We start from the raw sequence: 14789 nt of genomic DNA on the forward strand, positions 1-14789 counted from the left end.
CAGCAACAGGGGCCTGGGAGCGGCGCCCCCCGCCGCCAACAGCGCTGAGGCTGCAGCGCTCCCTCCTAACCGCGTGCAGCCAGGCCGGCACCGTCCCTTCGTCTTCTCTGCTGCACTCCCAATGCGAGTACCTCCCGGGGAACACCGCGGTTGAGCGTGCTTGAAGCGGCGTTAACCTATCCCCCTTTTCTTCACAGGCTGTTTCAGCCCTCACACGGGTACTGCCCCAAAATACGCGGGGAAGCATTGGCTCGGTTGTCCCGGTACGCACACGCGCTTCCCACGGACGGGGGAAAGAACAAAACGGTCCCTCCCGTGCCCTTTCTCTCGGCGCCGCGGTGGATGCCATCAAGTCCCACAGCTCGCCCTGCTCACTCACCCCCAGCCCTACCTGCCCCTCAGCCGCTCGCCGCCGCGCACCGCCCAGAACGCCCATCCAGGCGTCCCGCGGACACGCCCCTCACGAAGCCCATTGGCCAGCACGGCGGCCCTCGGGGGGCCGCGGCAGCGCTGACTGGCTCAGCGCCCCGTCCGTCACCGCCGCCTGTCAAAACACGCCCGGCCGCTGTCACAACACAGCGGTGTCGCCGCCGCGGCGGCACTTCCTGCGCTTGCTGCCCGCGTTGCGCTCCCCTGCTGCCGCCCCGCTCCCCGTGTCCCCTGCACTGGAGGTGCTGCGAAGTCTGTGGAGGACTGGCATGGCTCCACCGCAGAAAGTTGCCGCCGCCGTCGTACCGTGAGGGGAGCGCCGCGGGACGCCGTCTGTGTGCGTGTCCTCCCACCCCGCCCTCACAGCCACCCGGAGAAGTTGACACCTCTCTGCGGGGCGATGGCAGAGGCTGCCGGCAGCAGAGACCAACCGGCGGCCGGCCGGACTCTCCCCGACGCCGCTCATCGTGCCGAGGAGGAGTTAGAGTCGGCTTCGCTGGACGCCCCGGCGGCAGCCGCAGGCAGGAGGCGGGAGCGCCGCAGCGGCGTCTCGGCCGTCGGTACCGCCGAGCGCTTTCCCGGCGGCAGCCTGGGGCCAGCGGCAGCATCCGACCCTGATACCTCCCTGCTGGAAGCGGCCAAGGCCACCCCACGGAGGAGCAGCATTATCAAGGTGAGGATGGGGTGCTCCTGCCGCGAAGTTTCTGCTGGTCCTGTCGCCGGGTTGCTCCGGCTGAGGTCGCTCTCCGAGCTCCGCGGTGCGGCTGTAGCCGGCAGGGCGGGAGCCGGGCTGGCCGGAGGTGTGGAGGGAGCCCGCCTGGGCGAGGCGGCGCGCAGCTGCCCTGCCGGCACAGAGCAGGGGCGATGGGGCTGCGGCGTTGCCTTCCCGGAGCCCTTCGGAAGAAAGGGGCGTCTCCTGGCCGAGTGGTTGCTATAGGGGGTCGGGGAGCGGGTCCTGGAGGTGGTGTGTGGCGGGGAGCTGCGCCTGCCACTGCTGAGGGGTGCCAAGGTCTCTCCCGCTTCCCTGAGTGCCCCGTGAATTTCGCAGCGGGGCAGTTCCCCGCAGAGTTGTGAAGTTTTTGTGTAGCAGCTCGTAGCTGCTCTTACTTAATATTCATGAGGCACCTGGAGGCAGAATGAATTGCTTCTACTGTGATGGTTTTCTTTGCTCTAGAGTTGCAAAATATGCAGTGTCACAAATTAACAGAAGGCGTGTTTGGAGGCTGACTGTAGTACAGATTGCTATGGAGCAGCACTGGGTGCTTAACACCCTTTATGTGAAATTAACAGGTCGGGCTTGATCTTAAAAGCCTGTGCCTTTGTTATAAGCTGGTGAAGAAAATGGCCTTATGATTATATTTAGCTGTGGGCTTTTTGTCTGTTTGCTTTTTTGTTGTTTGGTTCTTCCTCCAGTTTAACTTTTAAGAATAAACTGTGGTTTCCAATTAAATGGCATCTCCTTGGAAGTACCGTAGGCTAATTACTAGTTTATGGGGAGATGATGAATGAAGTCTCCTGGGCAAACTTAATTTAGCATGTGGTCACACGTGATCCTCGTGTAGCGATTTGCACTTCGAAGGCATCGGCAGAGCTGTGGAAAAGAAGCCTTTACTTCTGCAAATGTGTGAAGGTACTGGGCAGAGCTCTAGCTTAATGCAAGAAACAAAGAACACATGCTTAGTTCTCAGAGCATAGTATCTCCGTTCAAGGGTGGAATAGATAATCAAAATATTTGCGTTTGCATTTTAAAGCTTTAACATTAAGAGGAGACCGAGGTAGTTAAGTGCAAAAGAGCCTTCAGGATTCTTCCTAAGTTTCACCTTGAAATATTAACCCAGTAAGCCCAACAAGGCATTGAAGTGTGGTTTTAGTCTCCTAAAGGCATCCATTGGGTGTGATGGGAGTACTTCCAATCTGAAGCTACCTAAATGCATAAATGCTTTACTGAATCAGGACCAAAGTTCTGTAAGTGTCTTGGTACAGAATGGTATTTTTCTCTTGGAATTGTGTGAAGGTTTCAAAAATTGAAAATACACTGTCTTGAATTTAAATTAAAGAACATTGTTTTTACAGATTATGCCAGTTTTTAGTTGTAATGACTGGGCAGCATTTTTAGTAGAGGTTGATGGTTTAGCAATACTGCTGAGAGTGATAATGATCTGTCTTACAAGTGGCGGAAATTTCTTAAGATATGTTCTGGAATGATGTTTCTCAGCAGAGAAATTTCTGATAGAGATAAGAAAGTATTAATATTATGTAAAGAACTGGCCTTATCAGAAATACTGGATAAACTCAGTTTCCTGTGCTTAGGAATGGTATATTCAAACCGGAGCACTTCCGAAGAAGGGTAACTAGGATGGGCTTATAAGGTCAATGAACTGAATACTGTATGAGGGAAAATTTGATTTCTAGGACAGCATTGCCTTTACAATTAAGGATGCCTATGAAGAGATCCAGTCTGGAAACTAGAACATTATTCTGGAATGGTTTTATGACAGAAGTGGAATGAAAAATACTATAATTCATCTTAAATTTAGTTGCTTGTCATGGGTTCAGCAGTAGCAGTCATTTTTTCTCCTTCTTGGTAGCTGGTGCAGTGCTGTGTTTTGACTTTCGGGCTGGGAGTGGTTGCTGGCGGCACGTACGTTTTGAGTTACTGCTCAAACGTTTGGTTTTGTCCAAGGCCTTTTCTGAGCTCATGCTCTGCCAGGGAGGAGGGGAGGCCAGGAGGAAGGAGAGATAGGGCGCCTGGCCTGGGCTAGTCGGGGAGGTATTCCATACCACAGCATATCATGCTCGGGGAGGTAACTGGAAGTTGGCCGGAAAGGGGGGGGGGTTAACTCTCTTCTGGGTTGGGCTGGTTTCGGTGGGTGGTATCGTATTCTCTCTCCTTGTTTATTTCCTCTAACATTGATTTATTAGTGGTAGCAGTAGTGATTTGTGTTATACCTTAATTGCTGTATTGGTTTTATCTCAATCCGTGGGAGTTGTATTCCTCCGGTTCTCCTCCCCATCCCTCCAGGAGTGGGGAGGTGGTGGTGGGGGGAAAAGGGGTGTGTGATACTGCGGAAGACTGAGGTGGGGTTTTAAACCACGACATTGCTAAACTGGTGAATTAGATTAGATAACACAGTCTGATATCAGGTAACTGAACTTGAGAATTTGCAGGCTATGCATCTCTAAGACATGCTGTTGGGATCCCATGCAGGGCCTTATGTTTGCTTTCCCACAAGGTTGTCTTGGTGGTATATAAAAGTCTTTTGAATCACAGTTCTTCTTTGGCATTATTCCAGTGGAATGGCAATACTTTTAACTCAGAATAAAAATTAAACAATTTATCTGCATCTTTCAGGAACTTCTGATGTCCTGGAAAATGTTCATCAGGTGTTGAATGCAAATTTCAGATGGAATTATGGTTAAAAAACTCAACAACTTTTTTTTTACCTTTCCTGTGGTTTTTTTTTTTTTTTTCCCCAGGACTTTAATGTTGCAGGAGTTCTGTTTAAGCACTGTATGCTTTTCAGGGGAATGAATTTTACAGTGTTTATTTTACTCTAAAAGTTCTATATGTTCATATAATTCTATAGTCAGAATAATATTCTATTGCTTTCTTTAAGCTGATTTTAGCAGCTGAAAAAGGGGGTTTAGAAAGCAAAGTAAGTTGTTCAGTAAGGGCAGGCTCTTATTCTGCAGGAATTGAGTGCTCTTGCCCTATTTTCCCATTTCTCTCCCAATTATTTAAAGGTGTCCTTTAAGCATGAGTGGTCTCACTGAATTAGCAAAAATTTTAAACTCTGTAGATTTAGATGGTCAAAGGAAACTTTTAACAGCATTTCTTCCTAGCTGTCTTCTAGAACTCTGCAAGTTTCAAGGTTAGCATCTGAGAAGGCAATTCCAGTGGAAGCCAGACTTGCTTATGTTGGAGTGTTTTGGCATCCACCATATAACTGTGAAGTATAAAGGACTGAACAGGGACTTGCTTTAAAAACCTTTCCTGCAGCAAATTACATTTGGCGTACACAGCAAGTAAAATATGAACCCTTCTAGATAATCTTCAGTGTATTCATGTGCTCTATATTTGGCTTTAGAAACAAGAGAACTCATTTATGTAAAAAGAACAAAATGTAGCTGGAATATTTTTATTCCCCTTTTGCTTTGCTAATGTTCCCAGCTTTGTAGATTGAGGTAAAATTGAAATAGCATTAATGAGAAATAGTTATAGCTGCCTTTGTGCTTTAGAAAATTCCCCTAATATGTGTGCATTAGTTTTTAGGGGGTGTTTTGGTTTTGTTTTAGTTCTCTTTTTTTTTTTTATGCAAGGAAAGAGGTAAGTTGCTTTACTACAGAACTGGAGCAAGAAAGGGGTTTTGCCATGAGAAGCCTGAAGTCAGTGGAGTACAATGGCTGGAAAACAAAGTTAAGGATCAAGAGAGTGTAGAACCTGACCCATTTTTGAAGAAGCCTAAAGATAGACCATGCATTGGGTAAATTATTTGCTAAGTGTTTCCATTTTCTCTTCCTGTGAGCAATCCAGGGCCAGTTGTTTGCAAATAAAGTGTTAATTCCAACCACTTTTAGGTCAGGAGAACTGAAGACAGTACTCAACTGGTTTTCCTTTTTTACATGTAGTGCAATTCAAGCCTTCCTGTGTCGCATTCTAAACAGAGTTGACTGATGCTTTTTTCCTTCTGGCATGTTCCTTTTGACATTGCCATGTAGAAGCATTTTAATGAAGGGGTAGGAAGGCTGTGTAATTTGTTATGTAATGCCTACTGAAATATTTTGTAATTTTTAACCAAAATATTTCCCTGTCAGTTGTTCCCAGGCTCCTCTCTCTGCTTTGGTTGCATGTAATACAAACTTTTGGGACCATGTGGGTTTTTCCTTCCTGGATCTTTGTGTCAAGATACTGTACCAGATAACAGCTCTGCATTAGGTGGGTAGCAGCATATCATGCCCATGAAGTGAACTTGAAATAGAACTGCAGAGTCAGACTTTAACTTCAGTCACTGTAGAGCTGAGGCCATTCACTGAAATTCTTCCAAAGACTATTTGCTTCTGTTTCATGCACAATTTTTTTCTTTCAAAGTCAGCTGAGTTGTCCTTGCTTGTCATATACTACTAGTCTAAGAACTGCAAGAATTAGGGTTTTATGGTTGAATTCATCAGTGTAAGCGTATCAAGAGAGCCTGCTGTCTTGTTTCAAGAATTTGCATTTATCCTACTGGCATTTTTAGCTTTAAAAACCCCAAACCTACAATAAAAAGAATGAGACTTAGTTTCTTTCGGCTTGTGTTCTGCAGTGTGGTGACAGAATTTAAGTGTTTTTGATAGATATCTTTCTATGCAACATGATTATTTATGACCTTTTTTTTTCAGAAGACAATAGAGTTTCTCATGACTGTAATGATTCTTCAGTAACTCTTACTTAGCTTTTTGCTATGAAAGCTTACATTTAGATACTTGCTGCTTAATAATCTAAACTTATGACTATCCAAGATTCATTAAAGCTGACTAATTGTTAGCCTAATGGTGATTTTACCACAACTGCATTCTTTGGCATATTCATAAGTACCCTAGGAAAAGGAAAATATTTAGGTAGAGGAGACATGAAAATGCACAATAGAGCCTAAAAAGTCATAGAGAAAGGCAAGAATTACATGCTTAGCTATGGAAAGACTGCTACAAGATGAGGTATCATCTGAATGGTCTGGAAAAAGGAATCTAGCAGGTGATATTTTAATGTATGTAAATTCCGAACATTGTGGAGAGAGGATCGGGGAACTGATACTCACTCTGTTTCACAGAATGGGACGTGGGAAAACCGAGGGATAGTTATATAGCAGCAGGTTTAAAACAAATGAAAGCATCTTCTGACACAGCATGCGATTGAATCATGCACTTAAACAGCTACAGAAAGCTGTGGCAGTCAGAAATGCAAATGTGATCAAGCAGGTTCAAAATGACAGATTGACGGAGGAGAGTTTCACAATGCACCGAAAGCATCTGGTTTAGAAAACCCCTGAACTACAAGTGGTTGAACACTGGGAAACTACAGCAGAGGATTGATCACTTTGTACTTCATTGCTTAAGTGCTCCCTGTGCATGTACTCCTGTAGCTGGGATACCAGTGTAGATTGACCTTTATTTAACCTGATATCTGTTATGAAAAACTTAATACACTGTTAAGAGGCAGTGAAGACTGTTCTCCATTCTTGCTAGTGTAAAAATGTCTCAGAAATGAAAAAAATCTTCTGTGTTAATTAGTTACCTAGATTTTTTTTTTGCCAACTTTACCTAAGAGAAGCATTTTATAGCTGTATTTTAGATTGCTGTGGCTTAGCTGTTTGTAGACTTTATAATATTTTTGTCACACTGCAGGATATTTCATGCTCTGCTTTTGCAAATCAATTCTATCCAGTAGTTAGTATCGCTGAAGATGGACAGTTTTTCTATGGAACTGTTGCATTTAGCACTAAGATACTTTCTCCTGGAGGGCAGTAAGCATTTTGGACTGGGGTTTCACCCCCATCTCTTCACTGAAAACAACCCTAACATTGGAAAGTCCAGTGTGGCTGTGTCTAAGATGATAACATTGTAGTGGAGAGGATTTAGGTCTTGTGGAATTTTTTAATGTCAAGTTATCAATAATAGTAGTCTGTAGTAACGCAGACCACAATCCACTGAAGACTTGGGTGTATAAAACGGGATTCAGGTGCAGTATTTAGGCATATGGGTGCTATGAAGTTGTCCTGAAGGCTCACCTAGCTTCTTATGCCTTTTGGAGATGTAAGTTTTGCTGGAAAATCTTCTTACAGAGATTTTTCTTTTGTGCAGGTCCAGAGTCACCTACGCTTGCTTCTGAGCATTCTAATATGCACCTCACACACAAGTCAATCTATAGATAATAGGTGAAAGTTTCTTTCCATTAATTTTCTTGGTATTTTTAATGTTGAAATTAGAGTTTTTGGTTTTGATGGTTGGATTTGCCACAAAATGCAATAATTCTGTTTTCTTGCCATTGCTGCATTCAAGTAGAAGGTTTATTTAAGTTAATTTCTGCTCAAGGAGAACTTGAGGCCTGGCTGAAAGTCTCTTAAAAATCAGTGGGAGCCTTTACACTGACTTCTATAAACTTTAATTAGTACTTTCAAAAAACACCCCACCCTAAAGCAACAAACCCCAACAACCTATTTCCAGGACAAGCTGCTTCTGTTAGAGTTTATAGCAAATTTGTTTGTTATGCTGACTGCTAACTCTGGAGTAATTTTCTTGTCAATTGCTTCCATAGAGCATATAATGTAACACGACTAGTGGTTTCATTATCCATCTCTACCCACAGGCTTAATGGCAGTGTGTTTGTGGTATCTTTCCCTACAGGACCATAATAGTAAAGATTATTTGAATATATTCCACTGACATTACCTAAAGGTGACCTCTTTCAAACTGGTGAGACAGTATCCTCTCTGTAGGTTACCAGCAAGCCCCGTCAGCTGCAATCAAGTTCTGGCAGGTCTTTTCAGGAAGTTATTTGGTGGCTTTTTAAGTAAGAGGTAGGAGCTCTTATGGTCAGTAATAAGAGATGAAGTTGGTGATACAGGTTGGTTTGTTCTTCGATTTGTTATGTGTACAAAGACTACTGTACAGAAGTACAAAACAATTAAAAATAATGTTGTTTTGGAGTGGTGGTGCTGTTGGGTGGAGCAGTGGTGGAGGAATACTTTCTACTGTTTTCCACATATGTTAAGCAGCTGTTAATAGAACTTAAGTTTTCATATCTGTCCAGAGCTACAGATCTTATTTCTTATGATACTATTTTATTAATATTGTAGTTCCACTGATGTCAACGCCATCTATAACAAAAATGTTTTATTTGAGTTACTACTATGGGCTGGTTGTTTTTCTGACCTTCCCCACAGTAGATGTGAAAATGCAGCAATTACTGTAGATCCAACAATGCATCCTCTGTGGTGAAACATTTAGTGCTCATGCTTGTAAACCTTATCAGCATAATCTTTTTTTCTTTCCAGGGTGCAACTGGTAGGTGTACTTTTTAGTAATAACTTGGTGATTTCTCTACGAAATTAGGAATGACGATTAATGTAATGTTTCATTACCATGTATTCTGGTCTATTTGTTTTTCCTTTAGTCAATGTAACTTGGAGTCTTTGACATATATGACAGTTTAGGAACTACTCAGACTTGATTAAAAAGTTCAGTTCTGCAAAAGGCGAAATGCCTTTGCCAAATACTAACAAAATGGATATCTTTGTATGTACTGGTATAGAAGTGTATTTATAATCAAAGCTTTGTCCTTAAATCTTTGTGCTATACACATTTTTGGTTTTGAAGCCTGTTTATGTAGAATACTGTCTACTAGGAGAATCTTTTTATGTCAGATTTGCAGGTTTAGTGATTATTGAGCCCCTTCATGAAGCATGTTTGAATCACTGAGATTATCTGGGTTGGAATAGATGATCTTAAGGTCCTTTCCAGCCCTAACTGTTCTATTACTATTGTAATGACTTCTTTTGGTGATGGTTCAATGTTAACATGAGTATTTATCAAGTTGCAAGTGTCTGATCATTTAGATTATGTGCAAGCCCTAATTTAAAAAAACCCCATCCAAGCAACAAAACAAAACTGGGATCAAACTGAGATTAAATATTCCTGTTCCAGAGCTAGTGATCTCTACAAAATTAGTTTGGGGATTGTTTTGGGTGGTATGCGTCAAGTAATGTTATTGTGACATGCCTATTTAAAGGTACATCGAAGTCTAAAAGGTAGCCAACACCAAAGTATTACTACTTTGCTACTGTACTGGGAGGATTTTGAAAAGTATCCCAGTTTGAAATGTATGCTGTGAAGGCTTGATTCTCCTCCTGAGTTGCAATGTTCAGGGGAGTACTAACGCTCACACCATGTCTTGGATAATCCTAGCAGAAACAGCTACAGAAATCGTTAATTGTATCAATACTTTATTACCCCCAGAGGTTCTCCATCGTGCTGGATCTCATCCCTCCTGGTTGACCTGTGTCATGCTGCTTTGGTACTTTTTCAAATAGCAAAAGGAGTGTGTCTTTGCTGCCCAGTACTTTGTTCAGAGGTTCAAACAAAGTGAAAATGAGTTTGACTCCTGCGAAGTTGTTATGTATTGAATTGCACGGGTGTAAATGACTATGGAAGCAGCAGGGTAGTGGATCATTAGGATTCCAAAATCGTCATTCTTCACTGGAAGTTTGTTTTGGTAACTTAGATACAGCCCATGAATGGGCAATAAGAATCTCTGTTTGATATCTGTTCAGTATGAAGCAGGCTAATTAATTACATACCTTTCAAATAAGTCTGGAATTGGATGAACAGTAATGTTTATGATTTATTATTTTATGGACCCAAAGTCTTTTGGGTTATGTTGAGCAGTGATCTTGTAGCATAACTTGGATCAAATTTCCTATATTGTAGTACCGTTAAGCATAGAATGTTTTTAATGCATTAAACAGTTTTGAAGGATTGCTGATCTGTTTTGGTTGTAAGCTACAACGCGTTTTAATCTTACTTAGCTTTTCAGTTAGTTTGGGGGGCAAACACAAGAAAAAAAAAAGGAGTTGCTTAAATAAAATGCAGGATGCATTTGTTGTTTAAGAGAAGCCTGCTGCTTATGCAAGTGTGGGCATATCCATCCTGTTTCTGTGCACACTGCTGCATAAAACACTGTGTTTTGTGGTATTATCTGAGAAAGCATATCTGCTTAAAAAAACCCAAACCAGCCAAAACCAAAAGAGCAACTGACAAAAGAAAAACTTCTGCCAGGAGTATTGATGTGAGAGATCACATGAATTTAAGAAATGCTTTAACAGTGGATACTACTGCAAAGTCATTACGTTTGAAGGAGTATGTGTGCTGTAGTGACTGCACAAGAATGTTAGGCACACTGTGCTTGTGAGAAAAAGATAGGAAGTCAATAGCAATGGGAAGTAAAACTCCTTGATCACGAATCAGATGCTGCATCTCAAGTAATTGGGAAAGCCGCGGGGTAGAGCAGGGTGAGAGCATGTCTAGAAACTCAAGTGAAATTCAGAAAATTGGATTATCCATAACCCAAACACTGCTGTGAGGAGAGGCTATCATGGGGAGCAGGTGAAGCTGAATAAAACGGGGGAGCCTGCCTGGGAGCAGCGGAATCAGGAATCAGCTGAGAGTGTACAAGTACGGTGGGGACATGGTGAAGGGCAGTGAGCAGGGCTCATTAAGAGCATGGAGCACAGCCGTGGGGGTCTATTTGCAGACCCAGCACTGAGCTCCCTGATGGGAAAAGTCATTCAAGGCAGAAAAACAACAGTTTGTTGCATGAGCTGAGTTGCTGTGATAACGTGGCCTTTTGGGCATGTACAGGCATAGAAGTGGGTGGGTATTTCAGCTGTGGGGAGGCTGAATGGTAAGAAGTTTTGGGGAGAGGGAAGGTGTCTGCAGGAGGGTGCAGGGTAGCTGCTAGGAGGCCAAAGCTGTGTTTTTGTTTGTTTGTTTGTTTGTTTTTTGCCACAAGCACTTATGGCAGCTCTGGTGGAAGGATCAAGAGGAAGATGAGTGAGGGCTGCTTTTGTCCTGCTCTGGCCTGTGTGGTGATTGAATCTTATTCCTTGCATCCCTCTCTTCCTGAGTGAAGCTTGCCACCAATTCTGGAGCAACTCCAAAGCCATTTGTGCATCTACTACTAAGCTTTCCCCATCCCCATAGTGTTTAGACAAATTTTACCATTGTAAGTTAAAGTCAAAGTGTTCTAATTACATTTTTGTTGTGAAGGTAGTTTTTTGAGAGAATAGGTATTAGTAGTGGATTCTGTCAGTTTTAGCTTGCTATTGCTATTTGCATAACAGAATAAAAAGCCTTCTGTTTTACTTAACATGAGATTTTCTCTTAAGACACTTTCAAAATACAGTATAGGCAACTCACTATAAATGTAGATGAGTTCTGGTTTCTTGCATTGAATTGCTTTATGAGCTGTACTTTGGTTTGGAAAAGCCATGTGATTTCAGTTTTTTGTTCTTTTAAGTTTATAACAGTTTTCATAAGTACCTGGTTAGAAGTTGCCTTTTGCTCAGCTCAGGTGACTGCTGATCTCTTCAAGGCCAGGGCTACCAGAAGAGAATGCTATGAATGATTTACTGTAAGATCAATTTTTCCAAATGAGATTACGTAGGAGCTTATTAAATTAACAAATGCAATAGTTTAATAAAAGAATGATATTCCATTGGAATATAACACATCTCCAGGCTACCTCATATAAATACTGTAATAAAAAATTCTATGAGCACTGGCTAAGAAAATAGTCAGTGGAATTCATCCAAGGTATGGAAAAAAGACTTTGTGGAAATGCTTTGTGTTCTGCAGTAGCTAGAGAGTCAGGAGACTGCCTTCAGCGGGAATGCTGTGCATGAGATCTGAGGCCTGTCCTCAAACCCAAGCCTTGACACTGGGCTAAAGACAGATTTGTTCTAGGAAATAATGTATGGATATATCCTGAAGGAAGTATTGTCTCCTAGTGTGATGTAAAATTCGTTGTATTTGCCTATGATTTGAAGTGCAAGTCATAGTATTCCCATATCTTGTGAATTTCCTTCTCAGAGTGTTATAATTCACAGTGGCAGTTGCTCCCTAAAGCAATGCAGATTTTGAGTGTAAACATAGTATCTGCAGCCTCTGAAATCAGTGGCATTTCTCCCATTGCCATCAGTGGAGGAAGGGTTGGGTTGAACACAAATAGCCAATCACTGAAGCCTGTTATTTTCCTTCAAGATTTTCTTTTCCAGGCTGCTGAAGACTGAAAATGTTGCTAATTTTGTTATGCTGATCCTACTTTGAGCTAGGTAAGGTTTGCTTGGCAAAAATGCAGTGCTTTAAACCTGAACAATAGTGATGAAGAATAAATTTTAGGGGATTGTTTTAAGATAACAGTTGCTTTTATTAAAAACACAAAAAGAGTAAGTTGTTATTAGACCTGAGGGGGGAAATAAAAGACAGAGACAACTTAATAAACGAATGCATTTTCTGTGAGTTATTTGTTTGGCAGTGCTGCCATAGGGTCTTTGTGCTGAATATCTATTAACAATTCTGTTCAAATTCAATAGGTTTTATTTTTTGCTACATCTTTACAGATGAGAGGGAAGCACCTTGATGCACAGTGGCAAGATAAATCTGATGGACAGGAATAGTGCTCTGAAGTAGTTTATTTCAATGGACTGATCCAAATCTCATTGAGATCAGAGCCTGTTTGTAGACTTGAGAACATTCTCCCAGTATCCTTGGTCACCATGGAGGAGTGTTTCCTGCAGCAATACCTCCTGACTTTGAAGTCTTGCCCTTTTTTTTTTAACCATTATAATTACTTACTTTATGTTATATTCTTGTCCTGAGCACAATTAACACTGAGCAGCCCAAGGACTGAGGAGTCCTTCTGAAGAGCAGCAAGGTTACCGTAGTACAGTGGAGGACAAGTAAGTTTTTTTGCCTAGGAGACTGAAATGTGATTGTGTTAAGCAACATGCTTTGCCTAGGCTCAGTAGCTATGCTGGGAGGGCATGGGGAGCAGGTAAAGTTTAAGTGATAGGGGAAAAAAACCCACTTAATTTAACAAAAATTATTCAAGGCCAGGTTGGACAGAGCCTTGGGTGACATAGTTTAGTGCAAGGTGTCCCTGCCCATGGCAGGGGTTGGAACTGTATGATCTTAAGGTCCTTTCCAACCTAACCCATTCTATGATTCTATGAAAACTGGGACTCTTCAGCCTGGAGAAGGGAAGGCTGCTTGGAGAGCTCAGAGCAGCCTTCCAGTATCTGAAGGGGTCTACAAGGATACCAGAGAGGGATTCTTCATCAGGGACTGTAGTGACAGGACAAGGGGTAATGGGTGAAAACTTAAACAGGGGAAGCTCAGGTTAGATCTATGGAAGAAGTTCTTTACTGTGAAAATGGTGAGGCACTGGAATGGGCTGCCCAAAGAAATCGTAAATGCTCCATCCCTGATGGTGTCCAAGGCCAGGGTGGACGGAGGCTTGGGCAACATGGTCTAGTGTGAGACATTCCTGCTCAGGGCAGGGAGGTTAGAACTAGGTTATCTTAAGGTCCTTTCCGACCCAAGCCATTCTGTGATTCTGTGAAATGGGGTTAATACCCTCATTTGGTCAGCATAAGGTTTGTATCTTTCACTGTAACAATGTCCCATGTGCTGTGAAATGCTGACATACAAGCACTAGTGATGAAATCCTGTGGCTGTTGGAGAGTCAGTAGGAGGATTCCCCCTTTGCCTGAAGAACTCTACTTCCTGAGGGCTAATGCCCTGGCTTGTGTTTGGATATGACCTATGCTGGATGGATGATCCCATTTAGCAAGAAGTGGGACTGAAAGTGTGTTAAGCAGAGCAGCAGTGTTAAACAGGTGCTGGGAAGCTACACCTTTTTGGTGCATACTTGTGGCAATGCGTATGATGTCTTGAGAACAGGGCAATTTTGTTGCTTTTCAAAGAATCAGGACTTTTTTTGTATAAAGTAGAAACCCTGCAGCTTAAAAGTGCACTCATATCCTATAGCAGTACCTTGCCTTCCAAACAGGAGAGGATCACACGTTTTTCTTAAGAAAACTGGCATGTAGCTGGTGCCTGGCTTCCATATATCACTTCTCTGCAAAGAAGGAATTTTGTATTTCCTTCAGACCAGCTTCTAACTTCTCCAAAGATACCCAGCTCTCAGCTTGAGTAAGCTGTGCTGCATCCTCCTGCAAGTGCATTTGGCATCGTTTTTAGAAATGTGAAGGCTTGAAAGGAACAGTGTGGGCACAGTGTTCCATTCATTGCATGAGGAAAGATCAGCTTTCTAACATCAACAGGTTGCAGCATTTTCTGTCTAAGTTGAAGAGTCATGAGGCAAAAGACATGACCCTGCTGAAATGGTACCATTTAAGTGGTGTAGATCTCGTATAATCCAGATCTTACTTTGAAATGCCATTTACTTTGTTTACCTATATGTACACCTACTCAGGGACTGCAGAATGTCTCTGACTTGTGTTGTGGCATATTGGAGCCAGGAACCCATATTGCACAGTCCTCCAAATATCACTCAAAGAAAACACCAAAGTGTTTACATGTCTGGATATCTGTATGTTCTAAAGAATATAGTACTGCTTGCTCAGTTTATTATCCTCCCATTCATATACTCATGTATGTATTGCATATACTTTGCATGCCAATATAAATTTAAAGAACATGTTAAATTGACTTTTTAGAGTAAATATTGTATTATTACACAGTGTTAGCAGTGGCAAATGGTAATGTTGTTTTCTTTGGTAAACCCAAGAGCTAAACTTGGTAAT

General features: G+C 42.4%; 1 protein-coding gene across 1 annotated transcript in view; it reads left to right on the top strand.

Moving 5' to 3' along the window:
- The first annotated feature begins 829 nt into the window (after positions 1–829).
- Positions 830–14789, top strand: part of PLCL1 (phospholipase C like 1 (inactive)) — a 205506-nt gene continuing 191546 nt past the window's right edge. The window contains exon 1 of the mRNA XM_034065433.1: positions 830–1102. Coding sequence (XP_033921324.1) covers positions 830–1102 — 273 coding nt within the window. The remainder of the gene's footprint in view (positions 1103–14789) is intronic.

The sequence above is a fragment of the Melopsittacus undulatus genome, chromosome 8, assembly GCF_012275295.1.
Source record: "Melopsittacus undulatus isolate bMelUnd1 chromosome 8, bMelUnd1.mat.Z, whole genome shotgun sequence".
Lineage (NCBI taxonomy): Eukaryota > Metazoa > Chordata > Aves > Psittaciformes > Psittaculidae > Melopsittacus > Melopsittacus undulatus.